At 48.0% G+C, this 25,915-nt stretch overlaps 1 protein-coding gene across 1 annotated transcript in view; it reads right to left on the bottom strand.

The window, feature by feature from the left end:
* The window catches only part of adgrv1 (adhesion G protein-coupled receptor V1), a gene marked incomplete at its 5' end in the record, with an annotated part of 297,728 nt that overhangs the window by 236,403 nt on the left and 35,410 nt on the right, over positions 1 to 25,915 (bottom strand). Inside the window, 14 exon segments of the mRNA XM_079516851.1 lie at positions 74 to 254; positions 2,608 to 2,796; positions 7,596 to 7,969; positions 13,063 to 13,294; positions 14,159 to 14,281; positions 14,816 to 15,222; positions 15,393 to 15,616; positions 16,397 to 16,523; positions 18,588 to 18,866; positions 19,298 to 19,421; positions 19,888 to 20,051; positions 21,156 to 21,336; positions 21,828 to 22,013; positions 23,684 to 23,810. Of these exon segments, the coding sequence (XP_079372977.1) occupies positions 74 to 254; positions 2,608 to 2,796; positions 7,596 to 7,969; positions 13,063 to 13,294; positions 14,159 to 14,281; positions 14,816 to 15,222; positions 15,393 to 15,616; positions 16,397 to 16,523; positions 18,588 to 18,866; positions 19,298 to 19,421; positions 19,888 to 20,051; positions 21,156 to 21,336; positions 21,828 to 22,013; positions 23,684 to 23,810 (2,918 nt within the window).

Genomic DNA, 25,915 nt, shown 5'->3' on the forward strand with positions numbered 1-25,915 from the left:
TGTAGGCCTACTTCTTGCCAAATAAAGTATTCAAGTCAGTCAGTCAGTCAACGGAGCGAGGCTGGGTCAGTACCGTAGGGGTGGTCGCTGGCCTCCACGCTGACGGTGTTGATGGAGTTCTCCGGGTCGATGCTGGCGCCGCTGGACGGCGTGGAGCCCGGCTTCCTGTCACCTGACTCCGCCGACACCAGCGCGATCTGGAAAGACTCGGCCAGCTCTGGGACGTCATCGTCCAACACCAACAGGTTCAGCACCTGGTCACACACACACAGGAGAATATACAACACCAACAGGTTCAGCACCTGGTCACACACACACAGGAGAATATACAACACCAACACCATATACAACACCACCACACGCACACGCACGCACACACACACACACACACGCACACGCACACGCACACACACACACACACACACTAAATACAGTCCAACAACCAGCAGGTTCAGCACCTGGCCACACACACACAGGAGAATAAACCAGTAAGACACCTAAGGGCGAGGTCGCGTGCACGCATCCACCTGGGTGACAGCAGACTGCTGGGCGAGCGCTGGCGCTTTGGCATGGGGGGTTCAGATCAACATTGAATTCTGTACTGGCCATATACGTTGCGTGTCTTGAGTGTACAGGGTTTGATGAGGTCAGATCAACATATGGAATGTCAGAACAGGTCAGCTCCATATATGGAGATCTAAGGGTGGCAGCGGGGGCAGTGTCTTGAGTGTACAGGGTTTGATGAGGGCCCAGGAAGAGCCGGGCCTTAATTTTCGGGCCGGCTGCCGGGTGCGGCTGCATTAATAACTTTGGGGCGGGCCCGTCTAGAGTTTAAATGGACAGGTATTAGTCAAAAGGGGGCCATCGAAGAGGAAGGATGGATGGGGAAGGATCAACATATGGAATGTCAGAACAGGTTCTGACATATATCCATATATGGAGTTCTAAGGGTTTGAGGTCAGATGTAGAGTTGCTGGCCAATATTGATGACATCATGGATCTCCATATATGGGCTAAATTGCGACAGCAGGTCACATTTACTATGACATCTATTACTACACTATTACTATCTCCATCCCTGATGTCACGTGATGTCACGAGACCTGGGTACCATATGGGGGCTTTCCCTTAGAGTATATATGAATAGAGACGGCACCCAGAGGAAACCCTGAGGCGAAATGGACATAGTGGCCGAATTTGGTATTGCAGTTTGGACCCAAATCGTGAACGTGCTGGTCCGTTGACTATCATTGCGCACGCTCATGATGACACGTGAACGCTGTTTCATACGTGAACGCACGTGAACGCAAGCACCATATGGGTCCAATCCATCCCAGAATGCACTCTGTTCCTACCCGGAAGGAGGAGTGAAATCGCCTCATGCGCTTTTGAGCAACTTAATGCAAGTGGATGGGAGGAGAAATCCGGTGCCGTCTCTATTCATATATACTCTAAGGGCTTTCCCCATGTATGGGGATTTTGAGTGATACACTGACTGACTGACTGATGGGAAATGCATGATTTCATAGTAAATGCGACCTGCAGTCGCAACACCACCAGCAGGTTTAGCACCTGGACACACACACAGGGAAATAGCCTATATCTAACATTGCCGTCGTAGTGACAGTAACAGTGGACCTATGATGTTTCCACCCGACAGAGATGTGTGATAAAACCTTGTGTCCAGTCATTCGGTATTTCAACCTTGTGATGCCGTGTACAGTAATTCAATCTTGTTCGATCTGTCACTTTATGCGGCAGTGGCTCAGGGGTAGAGTGGCTGGATGGTAACCACAAGGTTGCCAGTTCGAACCCGGACTCCCCCAGAGTTAGTGTCGAAGTGTCCTTGAGCAAGACACTGAACCCCTAATTGCTCCCGATGTGCAGGTTGGTGCACAATCTCTGTAAAGCACCTTGGATAAATAAAGGCGCTATATAAATGCACCATTTACCATTTATTCATAATAATGCAGTTTGTGTTATTTTGTAGGGTATATGCTTTCTGGATATCATATCTACAGTAAGCCTCATCATTGGACACCTGTTGAAAGCCTGATTAAACCCATGACCAACACACCACTAGGTGGGGCTGGATATCAACAAACATTGAAAAATGAGCGACAGCTTAAAGATAACAGCATTCATATATTGTTGTGGTGTACATATCATTGTTGTTAAAGCACCTATGTAAACTAAATATTGGAGGTCTAATCACATTGTAATTGTATTTTGTTTTAAGATATAAAAGGTACAATGATAGTGAGAGAGATTTGTTACCGTGCTATCAAACCGAAACATACACACAGTAGGCCTACAGAATAGATGTGAAGTTGTGAATGTACATTTCAGCTGGTTATTGTGCATCGATGGCCACAGGGCTGAGCTGACCCAAGCCAATGAACTCTGCGGGGATTCCCAGCTCATGTATGATTGATGAAAAGATGTTGAGCCCTTGGGGTTCTCTGTCTGTCTGTCTGTCTCTCTCCCTCCTTCTCCATTCCACTCTCTTTCATTCTGTCTCTTTCACTCTCTCTCCCTCCCTCTCCATTCCACTCTTTCACTCTGTGTCTATCTCTCTCTCTCTCTCTCTCTCTCCCCCTCCCTCACCTCGGATCGTTGTCCGGGCAGGAAGAGCACGGCTCCGGTGGCGTTGGCGAAGTCCCGCTCAGCCGGGCTGCTCTCTGCGTGGTCAGCGCCAACGTCCAGCTGCGTCACGGTATAGTTGATGTAGACGAGGTCCAGAGCGCCCAGCGTTCGCTCGATCACACACGACACAGTGGAGCCCTCCTCCGTGGTCTAGAGAGCAGAGGGAGGCATTACACAGAAAGAATGACATCAAATGTGAATTAATTACCGGCGGAAGTAACAAATGATCGTTAAAAACACAACAGAATGAGAACAGATTGAGTTTGGGCGCTATACAAGAAGAGAGAGAGAGTTGGGAACCCAGTCAGGAACTCACAGAGATCCAAGAAAGGTGTCTTGCCAGGAATTAACTTCGTTGGCACGGGTTCAGAGACAGAAACCCCCAAATGAAAACGATTAAAACAGAACAAACCGACAGCCGACTGCGACTACGTCCTTGGAGATACAGATCTCACATTATAGTCCAACTAGACAGAACATTACAGGACAGGACATGCATTCAACACACACCAATACGACGCAGCATGTGTGTTAGCGCAGTCGTTCTCAACCTTTTCAGGCCGTGACCCCCCGGTTATTATAATAGTGTGTCGATTACTTCTGATGCACTAATGGTCTTTTTTCTTTTTTTTTTTTTTTTTTATGTATTAAAAAAATCATATGGGGGGTTCAAAAACGTTTTGGCTCAAAATTAGGTTGGTGCATCCCGGGACCCAAAACGGTACAAAAATACATTATGATGAATTAACCACTTAAGCCTTATTTTGTTGCTGTCGGGCAGATGTCCAATTCTAGTCCTAACTGCCTTAACGGCCTTCCTTAATTCCTGCACAGCCTCAGAGTGATTTGGTTGAGAGGCCAACCCGATAGGCCAGTATCCCCTCGGGGCGTAGATAAAACCTCTACTACCTCTAATGGAATGCCCTTCCCTTCCACCTAGCCGTGCCACCTGTTGCGCTGACGGAGCGCCGTGCAACTCTAGAAGTCCCTGCATGCGCCCGCCCAGCGATGGAACTCTTCTTGCTCCAGGAGCTTCTATATAGGAATGCCTTGCTAAGCAGCAGCAGACCCACATACCTGCCAGCTGTCGGCCTCTCTACCTGAGAGGGGGAGCCAGGGTTGCCAGATTAAGCAACCAGGTCTAAGAAAACAAGCCCACAAGAAGCGACTATATAAGCCACATGAGCACTTTAAACCTGTCCTATATGCATAGGCTATTTGAAAATAGCCAATCTACAAGCTCACAACGCATCATGAAGAGACGCATTGTGAGCTTGTAGACCTGCGATTTTCAAACAAATCTTGAAAAAAAAGAAAAAGAAAGAGCAAATATTTTTTAACAACACAAATCTGGTACAGGGGTCCCTGGCACAACATATTTTTATATGGGAGGAGGGGGGTGGGGGGGATACCATGTACAAATACATTTTAATTTGGGGATCCAGACATGGAGTCAAGGATATCTCGGGCTTTGACAAGGCCCAATTGAAGAAGAAGACTTGAGACGTAAGAGGAAAACGTCTTGCCCACCAAAGACGTCATTGAACAGGAGAAGGGCCAGGCAGCATCATGAAGACATCCACTATGCACTGTACAGTCCAAGGGCCAGGCAGCATCATGAAGACATCCGCTATGCACTGTACAGTCCAAGGGCCAGGCAGCATCATGAAGACAACAAGCATTGAACAGGAGAAGGGCCAGGCAGCATCATGAAGACATCCGCTATGCACTGTACAGTCCACCAGGCAGCATCATGAAGACATCCGCTATGCACTGTACAGTCCACCAGGCAGCATCATGAAGACATCCGCTATGCACTGTACAGTCCACCAGGCAGCATCATGAAGACATCCGCTATGCACTGTACAGTCCACAAGCATTGAACAGGAGAAGGGCCAGGCAGCATCATGAAGACATCCGCCATGCACTGTACAGTCCACAAGCATTGAACAGGAGAAGGGCCAGGCAGCATCATGAAGACATCCGCTATGCACTGTACAGTCCACCAGGCAGCATCATGAAGACATCCGCTATGCACTGTACAGTCCACCAGGCAGCATCATGAAGACATCCGCTATGCACTGTACAGTCCACCAGGCAGCATCATGAAGACATCCGCCATGCACTGTACAGTCCACAAGCATTGAACAGGAGAAGGGCCAGGCAGCATCATGAAGACATCCGCCATGCACTGTACAGTCCACAAGCATTGAACAGGAGAAGGGCCAGGCAGCATCATGAAGACATCCGCCATGCACTGTACAGTCCACAAGCATTGAACAGGAGAAGGGCCAGGCAGCATCATGAAGACATCCGCCATGCACTGTACAGTCCATTGAACAGGAGAAGGGCCAGGCAGCATCATGAAGACATCCGCTATGCACTGTACAGTCCATTGAACAGGAGAAGGGCCAGGCAGCATCATGAAGACATCCGCTATGCACTGTACAGTCCATTGAACAGGAGAAGGGCCAGGCAGCATCATGAAGACATCCGCTATGCACTGTACAGTCCAAGGGCCAGGCAGCATCATGAAGACATCCGCTATGCACTGTACAGTCCAAGGGCCAGGCAGCATCATGAAGACATCCGCTATGCACTGTACAGTCCAAGGGCCAGGCAGCATCATGAAGACATCCGCTATGCACTGTACAGTCCAAGGGCCAGGCAGCATCATGAAGACATCCGCTATGCACTGGACAGTCCAAGGGCCAGGCAGCATCCTGAAGACATCCGCTATGCACTGTACAGTCCACAAGGAGAAGGGCCAGGCAGCATCATGAAGACATCCGCTATGCACTGTACAGTCCAAGGGCCAGGCAGCATCATGAAGACATCCGCTATGCACTGTACAGTCCAAGGGCCAGGCAGCATCATGAAGACATCCGCTATGCACTGTACAGTCCAAGGGCCAGGCAGCATCATGAAGACATCCGCTATGCACTGGACAGTCCAAGGGCCAGGCAGCATCATGAAGACATCCGCTATGCACTGGACAGTCCACAAGCATTGCCTTTTTCCCCCTTTAATCCAGCGGTTTGAGAACCACTGGTTTAATAAAAGGAGTAGTTCTCCCAAAACATGACTTTTTCGATTATTTTCTATCAATTAATTACACACCCCATGAAGTCCTGAATTCATGGAGATTTTGGGGGGTTTTATAGCATTTCTAAGCCAATACCTTGATGACCGATGGATTCAACTGAGTAGGAGTCTGCCCGGCCACCCGGTCATTGAATTATTGACTCAGGAATGCGATAAAAGCAGGCTTCGTGGGGTGTGTAATTGATATTAAATAAGACATTTTTTGGCTGAACTACCTTTAAACAACATTAGGAAACAGGACCAAGCAGCTACATTTTACAAACAAGCCCCCCCATAAAAAACGCAAACCACAAACACCAATAATTTACAAGCAACTTTACACAAAACAAAAACCAGTGCAAAGTCACTTATAATAAGCAGACATGGCAACACTGGGGGGGGGGGGGGGGGGGGGTCGTAGGAGAGATGCGCCAGCGGCACGGGTCCAATCCAACTAAAGACGGGACAACACGCTCTCCCTGCCAGTCGGGCGTGAAGGCCCATGAAATATGCAGGAAGACATGCACTCACAATCCAACAGGTTTACGTTACACGTCCTTTGTAGGTAACAGTATATACATATATACGTTTTCGCTCCACAGAGACGACTCTGTGTCAAAGCCGTGCTGACAAAATGGTCATGTATTAGCCATTTAGAAGCTTGAAACTAAGCCAGGTGAGCCCTATCGCGTCTTGTTATGTTAATAATAGATTTTTTTTTAAAGAAATGCCTGGAAAATGTTTCTGAACATGTTTTGGGACCCTGCATGGGAAATATTTTCACAATATTGTTTTTTTTTTTTGGAGCTTCAAATGTTTTGTTTTTTATTTATTTGTGCATTAATCTGCACAAGGATACTATAATAACAATACATTTTATGTATATGCATTTTACATTTTTGTGCGCTACTAAAAACAGTGGCATACATTCTGTAACAACATAAGACCCGTCTTGGTGTAAAAAGTAGATTTAAAAGTAATTATAAAAGACTAAGCAAAAGCTTTGTTTTGGAACTTTTTTTTGTCCATTTTTAAAAGCATGGGTGGTTCCCAAATGGTCGGGGAGCATAATGCCCATGGTGTGGGGATTAGTCACGGGGGCAAGGAGGAGGTTGAAGTTGGACGAGCAGAAATGTAGATTTGCAGATTGAGCAGAAATGTAGATTTTTTATTGATTAGCCAACGTATTAATTATTGTGATGCTACAACATGAACTACTTTTGCTGGGGACCCCCTGGAACCCTCCCAAGGGCCCCCGGTGGTTCCCGGACCCCACCTTGAGAGCCAATGCCTCCTTAAAGGACCTCTTCATATAATTGGTCCTCACTAATATTCATGATAAAATACCACAATGTTTCTCTACTCAGTCTGGGGGCAGTTCAGAAACCCATCCACCAGTGACATCATCGTTAGGCAGATTTATTTTTAAAACAAGATTTATTTTAAAGATATTTAGATTTTCATTATCGTGAGAACGATGGTTTCCATTATCGCATTGCAACTTTTCAGGAATAGAAAGCCTGCAGTTTCTATTAGCTTGGATTCCCCATCGATGATGTCACTGGTGGTATATGAATCTGAATCACACACACACACACACACACACAGGTTGCTGGATGGTAACCGCAAGGTTGCTAGTTCAAACCCGGGCTCCCCCAGAGTTAGTGTCGAAGTGTCCTTGAGCAAGACACTGAACCCCTAATTGCTCCTGATGTGCTGGTTGGTGCCTTGCATGGTTTCCACCGCCATCAGTGTATGAATGTGTGTGTGAATGGGTGAATGTAATGCACAACCTATGTATATATAAATGCACCATTTACCATTTACCACACACACACACACCCATCCACACACGACTGACTCACCTGGGGTATGCAGGCGCCGGTGAAGCCGAAGACACCGTTGGCGTTGTCGCTCTTCATGACACGCAGCGTGGCGGTGGGCCGGGGGAGGGGGAGGCGCGCCCCGCCGCTCACCGCCACCAGCTGCAGGTAGAACACCTCCTCTGGCTCCGCCTCCTGGTCGTCGCGCACCTCCACCACGAAGGACTTGGTCCGCTCGTTCTGCCGGTATCGCAGGTAGCCCGACACGTTGCGCAGGTCCGTCTTGGCGGGCTGCGCGTGCAGCTCGTGGATCTGGCCGCGGTCCAGCGCGGCGCGGTACAGCCGCACGTCCTGCAGGAGGCCCGCGTAGCGCCGCTCGCCCTCCGGGTCGGAGCCCACGAACACCGCGGCCGGTCCTGTGGATCAGGGAAGGAGGACCGGATCAATGTCACCACTTGCTTTACCTAATTCACCACAATGTTACAGCCCACTTTTGAAGGCTGACTTTTTAAGTCAGCCTTCAGACATAAATGTCAACAAAGAAATAATAATAATAATTATAATAAAAATAAAACATACAGAGAAATTCAGTCAAAGAAATTCAAATGTATTTTTAAGAAGTAGTGAAAATAGACAGACGTACAAGCTCACAATGCAAATGGCTATTTTCACTAGTTTGGGTCCCAGCCGGGGAGACATGAAATACCTCTTTTCATCTCGGGCTAAAAACATATATATATATATATATATATATATGCCATATTTTGTTTTGTTTTAAAAAAACGTTGAAGCTTCCAATCCACAAGTTTGTGGTTCTCCTCAGAAAGAGAGAGGTCATTACAACTGTAACACCATCTACTTCCAGGCCATGGGAAATATTCAGCTCGTGAGCTTCAGGCATGTCTACCTAGCCTACCTACCAAGGGGCCAGTGAGGCGCTCCAACGTTGAAGCTCTGGGCCCTAGTGGTAAGAGGAAGGACTGCAGACGGACCCGTGCACGAACACGTAGGACCATCACTCCCTACGTCACCCATACGTCACCCCGGACCTCAAATTTGAGGTCCGGAGGAGGTACTTCCGGCAGTCTTCCGGGTGCTTCAAAACGCCACTGAGCAACTTCATCGAAATGAATAGCTTGGGGGCGGGGCTAGTGCTCCAGTTCGGTCTCTATCCTTTATATACTCTATGCTACCTACCCGTAGGTGTCCTCCCCAACACCAGGGTCTAAATGTCTTAATGGAAGAGAGAGACCACCTCCAACCACTGCACATGTACTAGTGATATTGCAATAACGTACAGTACTAGTGTACCATATAGATTGGTTAAAGTATGTGTTAAGAAAACTCTTAAACTCTTGAACGTGCATCTACTTCTCCCTCGTTCAGAAACTGTGGACCTATGAATATTCAAATATGCAAATATCCACATGGAAGGTCCTACTACCCACCACACCACTGCTCAAATCAAAGTGGCTAATTTGCATATTGGACCACGAACAACAGGTGGAACTGGTGACATCATCGTCAGCGATGACTCCCATTCTAACAATGGGATGCGGAAGTGCTCATTCTATCTCAATGGGATAGTTCCAGCCATAGGAGCAATGTTTGGAACTATAGCCCACAGGCACCCGCTTTGCGGCGAGATCAAAGCGTGTCGCTGCTCTCCTACTCTACACTCTGGTTGTGGGGAAGTTCTGCTCCGCCTCCACTTCCAGTGGAAGAATGGGGGAAAGGGCAAAGGTCAGGTGCTGCAGTGGAGAGGGTCAGTGAGTTCACATTCATGGGAGTGAATAGTACACATCACAGAGGATCTCACCTGGGATGTACGTAGCTATACACCCCGTACGGCCGGCGGAAAAGGCACAACAATGCCTCTACTTTCTCAGGACACTGGAGAAGCGCCCCAAAGTCTTGCAGGCGTTTTAAACATGGGTACCACAGAGCACTGGCTCTATCAATGCCTGGTATGCATGTAGTGGAGTGGACAAAGTACCTAACCCCACTAGTTGAGTCAAAGTCTGGTCAAATATTACTCAACAAGTGAAAGTTTCTCTGTCAAACGTATACTCTATTTAAAGTGACACGATTTGAGGACCCCCTTGAAAACGAGTTGTTTCAACTCAAGGGAGTATCCTTTAGTGAAATTTCAAAATAAAAACTATGTCACTTTTTTTATGAGGAAAATGTCATTTTGTCAAATCTGTATGGTAGAGTGCGTTAATCATCAGATAAGAACGTTTTATTACAGTAGGATGGTAATCCCTCACAAGGGCTTTCCTGGCATCTGTACGCCTCCCTCTTGGGGGGGAGTGGGTGAGACCTCAAGTGGCTCAGGAGGCATAAAGACCCCACATCAGAACCCAATACGAGGAGGTACAGTATAAAGACCCCACATCAGAACCCAATATGCCACAGCTCTGTTTTTAATAGATACCCTTCATTTAGTCTGAGGTCTCTTTTATTTTGGCAGCCATCTATAAATCTGTTTAACCGTCTGGGAAGCAGGAAGGCTTCAGTCAATAAAGCAGAAAACCCCCACAAACATTCCGAGGCAGACTTCTGTCTCCCAGAGTGTTACTGTACATTCATTCATTACTGTACATTCACCACGATGATAATAACCTATTAGTTGGGGAAAAAGGACATTAATTATCCATGAGAGCAGTGACAGGATAAAACGGCCACGGTTTCAGGCTTCCTATTGTTCCTGCTACAAAAGCCAACACTGCCGGTGTTGTAGATCGCAGGGAGTCCCGAACATTTACATGTCGAGGACCCCCAAAATAGCCATCATCTTTCTGGCTATAGGAAAATAGCGAAAAATAGTTGATCTATTCCCTAAAAATGCTTTGAGTATACACATGTCGTCTCTGTCGGGTGGAAACGTCATCGTGTCCACAACTGTAATCTGCCGACGGGTATTATTTCGTTATTTTGCACTGGCAGATTGGTCTGGCTTCAAGGTGAATACATGCATGGTGGCCTGTCTGCGGGGGGGGGGGGGGGGGGGAGCGTACTTTGAAAACCCGGTGGAGCCTCGATCTCCCCATCGACGGCAACAACACAAGTGGAGGAAGTCCACCACGGCGATCAGAGACAAAGCCCGAGACAAAGCCATCCATGTGTGATCCAGACAGAGTTAACGCGCACACACACACACACACGTACGTACGCACGCACACACGCACACACACACACACACACAGTGTGACATGATGGATGTTCATCTGCACTGGGACTGAAGTTTAGTTAAGGAGCCATCAGAGCGTTCCCCCCGCCCTCCGGGGGCGTAGTGGGGGCCCATGTGGTTCCACAACAGACAGCCACTGTTGTCTTCACTGATTAGGCTCGATTCATACAAGTAGTGGCACGACGGTAAAATAGCAGACCTAGAAGATCACTTGACTCCTTTGCATTGTAGATTGGTCACTGCTGCTGCTTTGACACTAACTTGTCTGCACATTACCTGCACACATTTCAACCTCCTGTAATTGACCATTATTGTATACGGTCGTTTGCATTGTGTTATTATTTCAGTTGTTTCTGCCTTTATAATAATTATCATTATGTTAGAATGCACAATTGGTGTAACAATTCCAAACACCATGTCACTGCTTGTGCTTGTGTTGGTCTTGATTCTTGGTTGTTGACACCGCGACACATTGTGAGCTTAATAGTTTCTGCCATTTTACCTTCTAGGCTTAAGGGAAGGAAAAGACGAAAAGAGACACGGGCTGTTTCTTCCCCAACTGCTGTAACAGTATCCAGCAGAGCGCAGAGGCTAAGCGCTCAGTCAAGCATCACATAGTCTTCTGGAAGGGAACAATGGATGGGCAAGGGACCGGGAGGTGCGTGTGAGCATGCGTGTGTCACATGACTTTGTGTGTGAATGTGCATGCTGTACGCGTAGTGAGTTTGAGTGAGTTAACATACCATATGTGGGCTAAAACAGGGGTTCTCAACCCGTGGGTCGCGACCCCTCGGGGGGTCGCCAAATTATTTTAGGGGGTCCCCAAATTATTTAAAAAAAAAAAAAATAGCAGACCTACAAGCTCGTAGCGCGCCACTCGGTGGCGCGCTATGAGCTTGTAGATCTGCTATTTTTCAATAGCTAAATTATAACAATGCTTAAAACACCAAAAGGGGTTCCCGCCCAAAATGGTTTAAGGTTATTGTAGCAGTCAATTTATATTGGGGGTCGGGAGGGGGCGGGGCGGGGGTCCCGAGACATTGCCAAAGCATTTCCGGGGGTCCCCGGCCAAAAACGTTGAGAACCCCTGGGCTAAAAGACTGATGAAAGAATATTGCCTCGCGCGCACTCACACAAACACACACGCGCCTCCGTTGATGTCATCTTCATAAAGACGTAATGACAACTGAAACGACATTTACGACCCCTCGCAAAGCGTCTTTTGCTGAAACGACACAAACAGGAGCTGATAAATCCCCAGCGTTGAGAGGAGAGATTTGGAAGGCTGGGATTTACTGCACAGGGTTTTAAAAGGCAGGAACTGATTCAGAGGAATACCAGAACACTCGCCTCCAAACGCAGTCGCCTCGGGCGTACAGCCGGCGGAACTGCTCTGCCTGTTATTCCTAAACGTAACCTCAGTAAACTATTCTTAAACTGTTAAGCATAACCTTAACCTCTGCAAAACCTAACTCTATTCCTAAACGTAACCCCAGAAAAAGTATGCCTAACCCTAAACTTATTTCTAACCTTATTCTCAGATAAATCAAATACAAGAATAAGAACCTACCGAGTGGTCGGCGGGGGAAATAAAGGGGGCGAGCGTGTGTTAAGGCGAGCATTCCAGTTACCATTCAGAGTAGAAGTCATAGTTTGAAACCCAGTGAGGTCATGACATTTTGTCACTTTTGTCACTTTAATAAGTGAAGCAGGGCCGTTAGACTTAATTAGAACTATGATGGCTAGGTTTCATCATCCAACACCACACAGACCCAGATGAACCCTAAACAGTTCTAGGAGTTCAACAGTAAAGGTGGCCTTTCACTAGCCGATAATCGGACATTTTTGACGTTCGGGGGGTGCCCGACCGCTCAAAGCGCGATCGGCCCGATCAACATCAAGAATGTTTGATATTTGCTCTGCCCCGCTCCGATTATCCTGTAGTGTGTGGTGCTATCAGATTTCAGATTGAAAGAAATCGGCTAGTGTAAGGCCACCTTTAGTCAAACTATCAATGATTAGTATTATTATCCATTTAAATAAATGGATACATTTAATTAATTAAAATAGCATATCTACGAAGCATTGCAAGCCGATAGATTGGCGGGAAATCGCTGTACGATAAAGTATAAAATAGTTATCAGACAGAGCAATTTATAATTGTTTTTTAATCCAAAAAAATTCTTCTCGGTTATTTGATTAATCGAAAAAGTAATCAATGGAATAATCACTATTAGAGGATACTCTATAGTTACAGCACAACACAGTTCTTCTAATCGTCAGATTCTTAACATGCCTTCTCCTCAAACAACTCACCGTCAGCGATGGCCTCTCCCCTCACGCTCTTGGGTCCTCCGGGCATCGGCGTCCCGTCCAGGTAGAAGTGGATGATGCCGTCGTCCACCGTGACGATGACCTGCATCCACTCGTTGTCCTCCACAAACCTCTGGGCGGTGGCCCGCGCCACCTGGGGGGCGGAGCTGACGTTGGCCCCGCCCACGGCCGTGTAGCACAGCGAGACGGTCACATGGGACTTGTTGGTGTGCACCTTTTGGATCGATTGAATACATAATTTTTTTTTAAAGATATTTTTTTTGCGGCTTACGCCTTTTATTGTTTTTTTTTGAAGGGACAGACAGTAGGCTGACAGGAAACGGGAGAGAGATGGGGGAAGACCAAGGACTGTCTAAAGAGGACGAGACGCGAAGACCATACGGGCGACGCCATGTTGCTTATGGTGCTCCATGGAAGGAAAGAAACATGCGCAGTTGAGACCAAGGAAGCTGAACGCGGAAGTGTTGGCTGCATATAGCCCATTGCGCATGTTTCTTTCCTTCCATGGAGCAACATGGCGTCGCCCGTACGACGCCATGTTGTCTTCGCGTCTCGACCTTCTTAGACAGTCCTTGGGGAAGACATGCAGTAAAGGCCGTGTCGGGCTCGGGAGTCGAACCCGCGGCACACTGCGACTGGATTACCAGTCGGGTGCCCAGACGGTTACGCCACCGCCTGGGCGATTGAATACATTATTAACAGTTTGCAAAAGGTACAGTTGTACAATAATGTAATAAACACTAAAATCCCTGGGGGCTTGTTTCCATTGTGGTCCTACTGTAAGTATTCAATGGGGTCTATGCACACATGCCATTTTGGAAAGAGCTTCGGTGCCTTTATACTTCCCTGGCCTACATTCTTCACAGGTGTTAACGCTGATACTAATGAAGGCTCTGTTCCATTCTGGTCAAACAGTCAGGTCAGGGTGCTGCTATTAATGTGCATGTTGGCTCACTGGAAACACTCTGCTACACCAGTGGGTCTCAAAGTGTCTCAAATGGACCCATACAGGTGTGTAACTCTGAGAGTGTACAAATGTTGCAGCACAACATTTGTACACTGGTGTTTTCGAACTCACCTTAACTCCGTAATACAACGTCCCGTTCCTGTTCCCTTTGGAGACAATGAAGCCGTCTGTGTCCGGCTGTGGCATCAGCCACGCCGAGAAGGTGAAGTTCCCCCCCAAAGGAGCGGGCGCATCCTAAATTGGAAAATGATTGTCATACAAATTGTCAATGATTTAATTGTGTTTTTGTGGCATTGAACATTGGAACATTATGCATAGAAATTGAAACTGTATTTGCCTTTTAGGCTTTGTAATGGCACTGGTCAGATATGACAAATAACTTTGCATAATTTTACACTTTCAAAAAGCGGAAATAGCTAGTTATAAGTGTTGTAAGCTTGTAGATCTGCCATTTCTGCTTTGTTTCTATACTTGAAAATACATGCAAATGATTGTGATGAGTGCCGCACTATGAGCTTGTAGATCTGCTATTTTTGAAAAAATCGTGAAAATGTGGCACAAATCTTTCACAGCAAATGTTGTTAACTCATATCTTTGCTTCTGGGGGGTCCCTAGAACAACAACGTATTTTCAGATGGGGGTCTAATACAGATAATTCTGGGGTATGAAAAAGGTTGAGCACAACCGACAAAGAAACATAGGATGTTTGAACATTTGTAGAATGTGGTCAAGACGATCATTCCGTAATAACGGTGACGGGCCTCTTACCTCCGGGGAGACGGTGCCGTACGCCCCCGGGCGGCCGGAGAAGAAACGGGCGTCCGTGGCCGAGTGGCGCCTGCGCTCGTGCGGCCTCAGCTCCACGTCCGGAGACGGCGGGAAAGAGGCCAGGAGGACGAAGTCATCCATGGGAGGGAGGCCGCCTGGGAAGCGGCCCGACACGATCTCCCAGGCCACGCGCACGTCGCTGAACGTGCCCTGCTGCCGGAGGATGGTGAAGGACGCCACGTTGTCTGACGTGCTTCCGTCGTCCTCGTCGATGTCCTCGGCCACTTCCTGGTCCAGGTCATCCTCGGCGATGGCGAACACGCCGAACGGGTCGTCGTTGAAAGGGATGAGGACAGAGGCGTTCAGGGAGGTCTCCGCCAGCTTGCCGCCTTCGCCGGGGTAACCACCTGTAATATGTCGCAACGTTTTATGGGTCGTGTTAGCAGAAACTACGCATTTAAAAAAAACAGAAACTACGCATTTTATGACCTACAAGATCATATCATGTAGATCTGCTATTTTTTTTAAACTGTGAAAATGTATAATCACATCGCCCACACCTAAAACGGGCGCTCACCTGAGACGTTGAGCAGCTTGAGGACATAGAACTCATTGAACTCGGGCAGCTTCTCAGAGACGGCCTCCAGGACGATGGGCTTGGTCTGCTGTCCCGTGGTGAAGGTGATGGAGCCCGACGTGTTGCTGAACTCCTCGCCTTCCTCCAGAGGGGTCAGCGAGTCGTTGGCGTACAGCCGCCAGAACACCGTCACGTTGCCAAAGTGACCCCTGGCACGGAGGACACTGGACAGTCACAGGACGAGAGACCACGCCGGTCAGACTCGTCTTTATTGTCACATCATGCACGTTTACAGGTTTAAAAAGAGTGCACACAGATTATTTACTCTAAGCACAAGCTATGCTTGCTGATCCAACACTACACACCCCCCCGCTCACTCAAGATCATCTAGCCGTCAGAATCTTCCCTAAAACACCCGGGACAACGCTCCGCCACACGTCCCAGACTCTTCTCCCTTCTGGCTCCCAAACTGTGGACCAAACTTCCCATTGCAGTTAGAACTACAGACTCACTCCCCAATCTTCTGCCGTAATCTGAAGACTCACCTCTTCAGCCCTCGCGACCCTGGAGGTTTATGCAAAGACTAACATATAATTTAGATGTATTTGTTGACATGACATCCTATAGTTTCAATGTACAGATTATTGCTTTTTTGATATTATACTGTTTATTGGTTTACTGATGCTAATGATGTATTACCTAGTGTTGTTAAGGGTATAGCGCTTTTATCTAACGTGCATTACAGTCACACATTCATACACATATTACACACCGATGGCGGAGGAAACCATGCAAGGCACAAACCTGCACATCAGGAGCAATTAGGGGTTCAGTTCAGACTTGCTCAAGGACACTTAGACACTAACTCTGGGGGAGTTAGTGTCGGCTGCTCTTCCGGCCACTCTACCCCTGCTATGTTGTCCTTGCTTACTTAAGTGGCTCTGGATTAAGAGCGTCTGCTAAATGCCTACATGGTCTGCTATAAGGCTGAACCAGACCCTTACTAGAAGTTGTTGGTGTTGCCTTCCTCTACAGCTTTCTCCGTGGGGTCCAGGGAGAAGATGCCGTTGGCGTCGTCGTTGGCCTCGATCACCACCGTAGCTGTGTCAGCTCCATATACCACAGCATCACCTGGGGGGGCGCACGCACGCACGCACGCACGCACACACACACACACACACACACACACACACACACACACACACACACACACACACACACACACACACACACACACACACACACACACACACACACACACACACACACACACACACACACACACACACACACACACACACACACACACACACACACACAAAATTGGACTATGACTATAGAGATAACGTGTCCTGATTTATGTGATGTTTGGACAAGATCTGTAGGAGCAAGATCAAAAAAGCTCCATTGGACTGTCAAACCGTCTGCTACCACCCCCTCTCCCCCTCTCATGCAAGTATCTGACAATAAATTAAGTCACAATAGCAACGTTGATGGTGCAGTATTGCATTGTTTTAAATATACTGTATAAGGTTTTCTTCATTCCCTGAAAAAAATATATTTTTTAATTTCCTGACAAAATGAACATTTGGGAGTTTTCTGCCCAACAACGGAGATAATAAGCGGACTTGGCAACCGTGCCAGCGGAGTGGTCTTTCTTTGTGTCTCAGAAAGCTTGGAGTCCAGTTAATTAAGGATCTGCGGAGGCCCCCCCCCCCATCCCAGACACACAATACCAGGGATTAGGAGGGCTTCCTGTGTCACCAAAGTCGCCGCTAAATTAAGCTAGCGGATCTCTCCAGTGTTACGGAAATGACTGATAAGGACATGGAGAGAAAGCTCAACTAGGACAGTGGTGGAAAAGATACTCACAAGTACAAGTATCAATAGCCTACAGTATATACTGCAAAGTAGAAATACTCTGTTACAAGTAAAAGTCCGGAATTCAAAATTTACTTGAGTAAAAGTACAACAGTATTGGTATCAAAATGTACTTAAAGTACCAAAAGTAGAAAGTAATCATTATGCAGATTGTCCCATTTTACAAGTTTACAACTCGTCGCATTGCTACTGTACATGTTGTGCTTGTAGAATACCACTTAATATTAGTCTATTTTAAAAAGTGTTGGTTATTTTGTAATAATAATCAAATCTACAAAGTAATTAGTAACAAAGTAATCTAGTAACTAGTAATCTACTAAGTAAATAGTAAGTTTTGCAATAATTGTAGTGCAGTAAAAGTACAATATTTGGTTCTGAGATGTAGTGGAGTAGAAGTAAAATTATTGAAAATGTAGTAGTGCAGTAAAGTAAAAAGACCTCAACATTGTACTTGAGTACAGTACTTGAGTACATGACACGTACTTAGTTACATTACACCACTGATAAGGACATGGAGAGAAAGGTAAACTAGGATGCTATAAATATTCAGATGATGACAAAGTGTGATTGTTGCCTGGCTCCCCCTCATTACTACAGGCAGCCTACACTACTAGAACGCTTGTAGATTTGCTACTTTTTGTGACGCTGTAGTATGATCAAGTCAGGAGCTAGGAGCCTGCCGCTCCTAGCCGCTCCGGTCAGGGGCCGTGCACCACAGGTTTAAGAACGGACAGACACAGCGACACTTGCTGCGTGTTTAATACTTTGCTGTTGAGCGGACTGGTCTGAGCCAGGCCCCCAGAGCGGCTGGCCAACATTAAAGCCGCCAATACCCTAGTGGCCAAAGCCGCGACTGCAGGACGTTCATGGAGGTGGACGGACGTTCAGTGACGCCATGACGCGAAAGTGCGTCAAAGTTTCGTGACGTAGAGATACCATGAGAGGAGCCAACCAATATCGAGCTAACAGAGGTACTTCCGGCAGACTTCCGGGTGCTTCAAACGCCACTGAGCAACTTCCATTGAAATTAATAGCTGGGGCGGGGCTGTCCGCTGTCTAGTTTATATAGAACTATATCATATGATGCAAATGAAGCTAAGTGACGAGTGAAGAGAGGAGTGGAATCAACATGACTGAGCGCTGACAACAGCCTTTGGAGCAAGGAGCGGCTTTTCGCCCCGCTCCACGCCGCTCACATGCTCTGGATCAAGCAGGGCAATTATTTACAAAAGAACCCACTAAAAGTTAGAATAATGGAGATACGAGGTTTCTGGCTGACAGCGACAATATTCATTTAGGCCCCCTAGTGCTGACCTGTGGCGTTGTAAAGGACGATGTAGAAGGGTTCGTCCGTCTCGGGGACGTCGTCGTCCTCGGCGACCACCGACACGTTCTTCATCCACTCTCCCACGTCGTACACCAGCATCATCAGCGAGTCGTTGCTCGGCGCCGCCACCGCCGCCAGGTCGCCCGGCGTGGCGTCGCCCACGTACTCCACGCGGTACATCACCGTGGCGACAAAGTCCACCCGCCCCGCCCTGATCACGGTGAAGTTGGCCACGCCCCCCTCCTGGATCCGTACGACCGCGGGTTCTGAGAAGGGAGACGAGATGAGCGAGGGAGGGAGGGAGAGGGAGAGAGAAAGAGACGGGAGATGGACGGAAAGGGAGATTGAGAGGGGGACATAAAATGAGAAAGAGAGAAGGACAAAAAACGTTAATGATTGTGATTCAAAATGATCTCCCACAGCTTCTGAATGATCATTAAAGCTTTAGATGCAGTTGTTTTAAGTACCACAATGGAAACAAGTCTGCTGGCTTTCTTGTGTCTGACTCTGTATCCTTTTGAATTAACTTTCAATAAATTATTCAATTCAATCAATCGATCAATTAATCAATCAATGTTCAAACTACAATAAAGATGGCGGCGCATCAGGTCCAATCTGGTGCACTGACTGCTTCAAATAACTTTGACATTTGTCGACCTCGTGCCGATCATTGAGTTAAACTAGAGTGGTGTTTTACCAGCAAAGTAGATGGGGTCATCGTTCTTGTTGATGTATAAGGTGGCATTGAGGTGGTCTCCCAGCCGCGCTCCTCCTGTAGCATTCAGCAGTGTGATGGTGAAGTTCTCCATCTCCTCTGGGATCTTCATTCACATAAATCACAACAAAACAGAACAATGTAATGCCAAGCAATTATATCATACAATTATTATGACAACCTCTGAGGCAATCTAATGGTTATATCCAAACTGTATTATGTGAATCCTCCTTCGTGACCATCAATATAGTTCAACTTCAGGGATTTCCTTTTAGTAAAGCTTAAATGGGAAACATTTCGAACCAGTGTTCTCTCTGAGTCAGATGTGAGCTCATATTCATGCACGGGGAAATATATGGAGGGGGACAAGAGCATAAGTACAGCGCCAAAGGTCAAGTGCATCAAGTATTGAGGGTTAAAGTGGTTAAATTACCTAAAAAGGCACATAAACATGAATCACGACAGTGCTGCCAAACAACTCTATGAAGCCATCTATCTGAAAAGGTTTAATGTAAAACAATTATGTACAGTAGCATGGGCTCTCTCTCTCTCTCTCTCTCTAGTGTTTGTACCTGGTCAGGTACAGAGAACAGGGTGAGGTTCTTCAGGTGCTCTCCGTCCTCAAATACGATGTCTCCCTGGATGGGATGGACGTCTCCGGACTGGGCAGGCTCCAGCACCCAGGAGACAGACACCTGTCCGAAGCGGCCCCTGGTCCTCGCCACTGGATACACCGCTGTATGCATGGAGGAGAGACATGGACCATTTTTATTTGATAAAACGTGTGTGGACGTACTGGGCAAGTGTTAAGCTAACCATCTGGGGACCCTGTGAGCTTATTGATCGGCTATTTTCGGAGCGCGGCAAAGTATAAATCGGGCATTTCAACGCCATCATAGCCGGCCAAGATACATTTTAGTGGACAAAATTTACTGTAGATTTAGTCAATGACTACAGTAAATGGACTTTTAGATATTTTATTTTGGCATTTATTGATAGGTTGCATTTATTGATAGGTTGAAAGTAGACTGACAGGATAGGGGAAGAGAGATGGGGGGGGAATACATGCGGCAAAGGCCGTCGGGATCGGGAGTCGAACCCGTGGCACGCCGTCAGGCTGGCTCAGCAGCCTAGGTGCCCGGACTATTGAGCTAACGTGTGCTGGTGTGTGAGAGGTGGCGTGCTGGTGTGTGAGAGGATGGCGTGCTGGTGTGTGAGAGGATGGCGTGCTGGTGTGTGAGAGGATGGCGTGCTGGTGTGTGAGAGGTGGCGTGCTGGTGTGTGAGAGGATGGCGTGCTGGTGTGTGAGAGGTGGCGTGCTGGTGTGTGAGAGGTGGCGTGCTGGTGTGTGAGAGGTGGCGTGCTGGTGTGTGAGAGGTGGCGTGCTGGTGTGTGAGAGGTGGCGTGCTGGTGTGTGAGAGGTGGCGTGCTGGTGTGTGAGAGGATGGCGTGCTGGTGTGTGAGAGGATGGCGTGCTGGTGTGTGAGAGGTGGCGTGCTGGTGTGTGAGAGGTAGCGTGCTGGTGTGTGAGAGGTGGCGTGCTGGTGTGTGAGAGGATGGCGTGCTGTTGTGTGAGAGGTGGCGTGCTGGTGTGAGAGGATGGCGTGCTGGTGTGTGAGAGGATGGCGTGCTGGTGTGTGAGAGGATGGCGTGCTGGTGTGTGAGAGGATGGCGTGCTGGTGTGTGAGAGGATGGCGTGCTGGTGTGTGAGAGGATGGCGTGCTGGTGTGTGAGAGGATGGCGTGCTGGTGTGAGAGGATGGCGTGCTGGTGTGTGAGAGGATGGCGTGCTGGTGTGTGAGAGGATGGCGTGCTGGTGTGTGAGAGGTAGCGTGCTGCACCTGGGTGTGTGCCGTGGTCCGTGCTCTCGTTGATGGACCGGCTCAGACCGGGCTGCAGGAAGTGGACCACGCCGTAGGGGTCGTCGCTCTGCCTCACCGTGATGCTCACCTCCCTGTGGCTGCCCAGGCGACTGGCCGGAGTGCTGTGGCTGCTGAGGACCACCGAGAAGGTCTCGTCCAGCTGAACGAACACACACACACACACACACACACACACACACACACACACACACACACACACACACACACACACACACACACACACACACACACACACACACACACACACACACACACACACACACACACACACACACACACACACACACACACACACACACACACACACACACACACACACACACACACACACACACACACACACACACAAGTTCTCTCTCTACTGATCTGCCACCAAAATGTGAAATGCCCTGAAACCATCCATTAAAGGATGTGTAACACTGGTTTCTTTCAAAATTTCACAAGGGGAAATAAATGTAATTTATTACATACAGTAACTTATTGTGTTAATTTTGATGAACTGAAGACATAGGACCACAATGGAAACAAGTCCCCAGGACTTTGTTATCCTTTCCGCTTTACTGTCAGACTGCACCACGTGCAGTTTACATGTCCGACCAATAACGTGTTCAATCAATCATGGCTCCATACCTCTGGCACGCCGTCGGGCCGAGCCACCAGGGCCACCACCACCTCCCTCTCTCCCGGTTTGAACTCCAGGATGCCCGTGGCGCCATAGAACTCTGCGTTTCCCGCGGGCGTGACAGTGTAGCGCACCAGCTGCTTGAGCAGCTGGCCCTGGGCCCTGACCACATGCAGCTCCACCGCCTCCCCTTCCTACAGGCAGGGCACAGCACACATCTGGTCACATCTGGGTTCTGAACAGTTGGGCTTTTTGCTCTTTTTTTAATTATGATTATTCGTAATGTTGCTTACGGAGCCCCTAAAGCAGTGGTTCTCAAAGTGAGGTCGTTAACATTCATTTTAACCAGTTTATCCATTCATAAGTTGGCTATTCATTATTTTTCTGCCATCTACGATCATATTCGGTCCCCTAGGCTAGGGCACGCCATCAGCCAACTACTCCAATGGGGGTCCCCGGACCCCACTTTGAGAACAGCTGCTATAGCACACACTTCAACGGTCCCAGCAGATGATAACATACAGTCAAACAGACAGTTCTATAGTGATCATTTGGGGGGTGGTCTTACGCTGATGACCCAGGGTCCTAACATACAGTCAAACAGACAGTTCTATAGTGATCATTTGGGGGGTGGTCTTACGCTGATGACCCAGGGTCCTAACATACAGTCAAACAGACAGTTCTATAGTGATCATTTGGGGGGTGGTCTTACGCTGATGACCCAGGGTCCTAACATACAGTCAAACAGACAGTTCTATAGTGATCATTTGGGGGGTGGTCTTACGCTGATGACCCAGGGTCCTAACATACAGTCAAACAGACAGTTCTATAGTGATCATTTGGGGGGTGGTCTTACGCTGATGACCCAGGGTCCTAACATACAGTCAAACAGACAGTTCTATAGTGATCATTTGGGGGGTGGTCTTACGCTGATGACCCAGGGTCCTAACATACAGTCATACAGACAGTTCTATAGTGATCATTTGGGGGGTGGTCTTACGCTGATGACCCAGGGTCCTAACATACAGTCAAACAGACAGTTCTATAGTGATCATTTGGGGGGTGGTCTTACGCTGATGACCCAGGGTCCTAACATACAGTCAAACAGACAGTTCTATAGTGATCATTTGAGGGGTGGTCTTACGCTGATGACCCAGGGTCCTAACATACAGTCAAACAGACAGTTCTATAGTGATCATTTGAGGGGTGGTCTTACGCTGATGACCCAGGGTCCTAACATACAGTCAAACAGACAGTTCTATAGTGATCATTTGGGGGGTGGTCTTACGCTGATGACCCAGGGTCCTAACATACAGTCAAACAGACAGTTCTTAGTGATCATTTGGGGGGTGGTCTTACGCTGATGACCCAGGGTCCTAACATACAGTCAAACAGACAGTTCTATAGTGATCATTTGGGGGGGTGGTCTTACGCTGATGACCCAGGGTCCTAACATACAGTCAAACAGACAGTTCTATAGTGATCATTTGGGGGGTGGTCTTACGCTGATGACCCAGGGTCCTAACATACAGTCAAACAGACAGTTCTATAGTGATCATTTGGGGGGTGGTCTTACGCTGATGACCCAGGGTCCTAACATACAGTCAAACAGACAGTTCTATAGTGATCATTTGGGGGGTGGTCTTACGCTGATGACCCAGGGTCCTAACATACAGTCAAACAGACAGTTCTATAGTGATCATTTGGGGGGTGGTCTTACGCTGATGACCCAGGGTCCTAACATACAGTCAAACAGACAGTTCTATAGTGATCATTTGGGGGGTGGTCTTACGCTGATGACCCAGGGTCCTAACATACAGTCAAACAGACAGTTCTATAGTGATCATTTGGGGGGTGGTCTTACGCTGATGACCCAGGGTCCTCTGGAGTACGGAGAGAACTCAAACACCCCACCGGGGTCGTCGTTCTCCACGATCACGACCTGTCTGCTGGTGAAGCCTGCCTTCAAGATCTGGTTCTCCACGTTAGTCCTGCACGCACGCACGCACGCACGTGCACACACGCACGCACACGCACACACGGTTAGTTTCCTTGGTCATGACACAATGTCCAAACAACTTTGTATATTTATTTAATAATATATGCATGGGTTGAAGATAGTGATACGTTTCTCCTTTTCTAAGGTGAACATCTTATTATTATTGTCACGCGTTACATTTCAGGGAATTAAATGCACGACAGTGACGATATAATGATTCCATATTTGGGTCTACAGTGAGCGTACACACAACACTGATGGGTCTACAGTGAGCGAACACACAACACTGCTGGGTCTACAGTGAGCGTACACACAACACTGATGGGTCTACAGTGAGCGAACACACAACACTGCTGGGTCTACAGTGAGCGTACACACAACACTGATGGGTCTACAGTGAGCGTACACACAACACTGATGGGTCTACAGTGAGCGAACACACAACACTGATGGGTCTACAGTGAGCGTACACACAACACTGCTGGGTCTACAGTGAGCGTACACACAACACTGATGGGTCTACAGTGAGCGAACACACAACACTGATGGGTCTACAGTGAGCGTACACACAACACTGCTGGGTCTACAGTGAGCGTACACACAACACTGATGTGTCTACAGTGAGCGTACACACAACACTGATGGGTCTACAGTGAGCGAACACACAACACTGCTGGGTCTACAGTGAGCGAACACACAACACTGATGGGTCTACAGTGAGCGTACACACAACACTGCTGGGTCTACAGTGAGCGTACACACAACACTGATGGGTCTACAGTGAGCGAACACACAACACTGCTGGGTCTACAGTGAGCGTACACACAACACTGAAGGGTCTACAGTGAGTGTACACACAACACTGATGGGTCTACAGTGAGCGTACACACAACACCGCTGGGTCTACAGTGAGCGTACACACAACACTGATGGGTCTACAGTGAGCGTACACACAACACTGAAGGGTCTACAGTGAGCGTACACACAACACTGAAGGGTCTACAGTGAGCGTACACACAACACCGCTGGGTCTACAGTGAGCGTACACACAACACTGAAGGGTCTACAGTGAGCGTACACACAACACCGCTGGGTCTACAGTGAGCGTACACACAACACTGCAGGGTCTACAGTGAGCGTACACACAACACTGCTGCCTGCCCCGCTTAGCGCCCGACAACAATGTCATGTGAACGGCCTCAGCGTTTAACGTGGAAACATGTTAATCAGCAGCATTCCTTGTATTGTGTTCATGTTCATTCAGCGCTGCCTGCCAGCCCGGGCGGCCCATATGCTTAAAGGCCTGCTGTTTAGACCACTCTTATTAACCGTGTCAATCAACCCCACTCCACCATCTCTGCAGGGGTCTGTGTGTGTGTGTGTGTGTGTGTGTGTGTGTGTGTGTGTGTGTGTGTGTGTGTGTGTGTGGAGAGGAAACCTCAGCCAAGAAGAGCACCACAAAGCAAGTAAATTAGAAACAAACAGAGGACAGGATTGAAGAGCACTCCAAACAAGCGGCCCTCTGCATGCACACACCGAACAGTGACGTCTTTACAGCGCTGCACAGTCCCCGCACAGCCATTTCAGGGTTGAAATGCACAAAAGAAGATTCCCTGTTTACTAGCCATCCCCACACTCCTACTTTAGTTTCACCGTTTCACACACAGAAACACACACACACAGGAAAAAAAAAACACACACACACACACACACACACACACACACACACACACACACACACACACACACACACACACACACACACACACACACACACACACACACACACACACACACACACACACACACACACACACACACACACACACACACACACACACACACACACACACACACACACACGCTTGTACACCTGCAATTTTCGAAGAATTGGGACAGACATTCTACATAATGACTTTTGCTCAAGTAAAGTATTTCTACATTGGTGCATTGCTACTTTTACTTGAGTAAAAAGTTCTTCCTCCACCTCACCTCAAGTCCATGCACCCCATGCCACCACCACCACCACCACCACCACCACCACCACCACCACCACCACCGCCCTCGTCTGCACATCAACCAAAAGGCCCCAGAAGA

This window comes from Electrona antarctica (genome assembly GCF_951216825.1).
Source record: "Electrona antarctica genome assembly, chromosome: 12".
In the NCBI taxonomy this organism is placed as follows: Eukaryota; Metazoa; Chordata; class Actinopteri; order Myctophiformes; family Myctophidae; genus Electrona; species Electrona antarctica.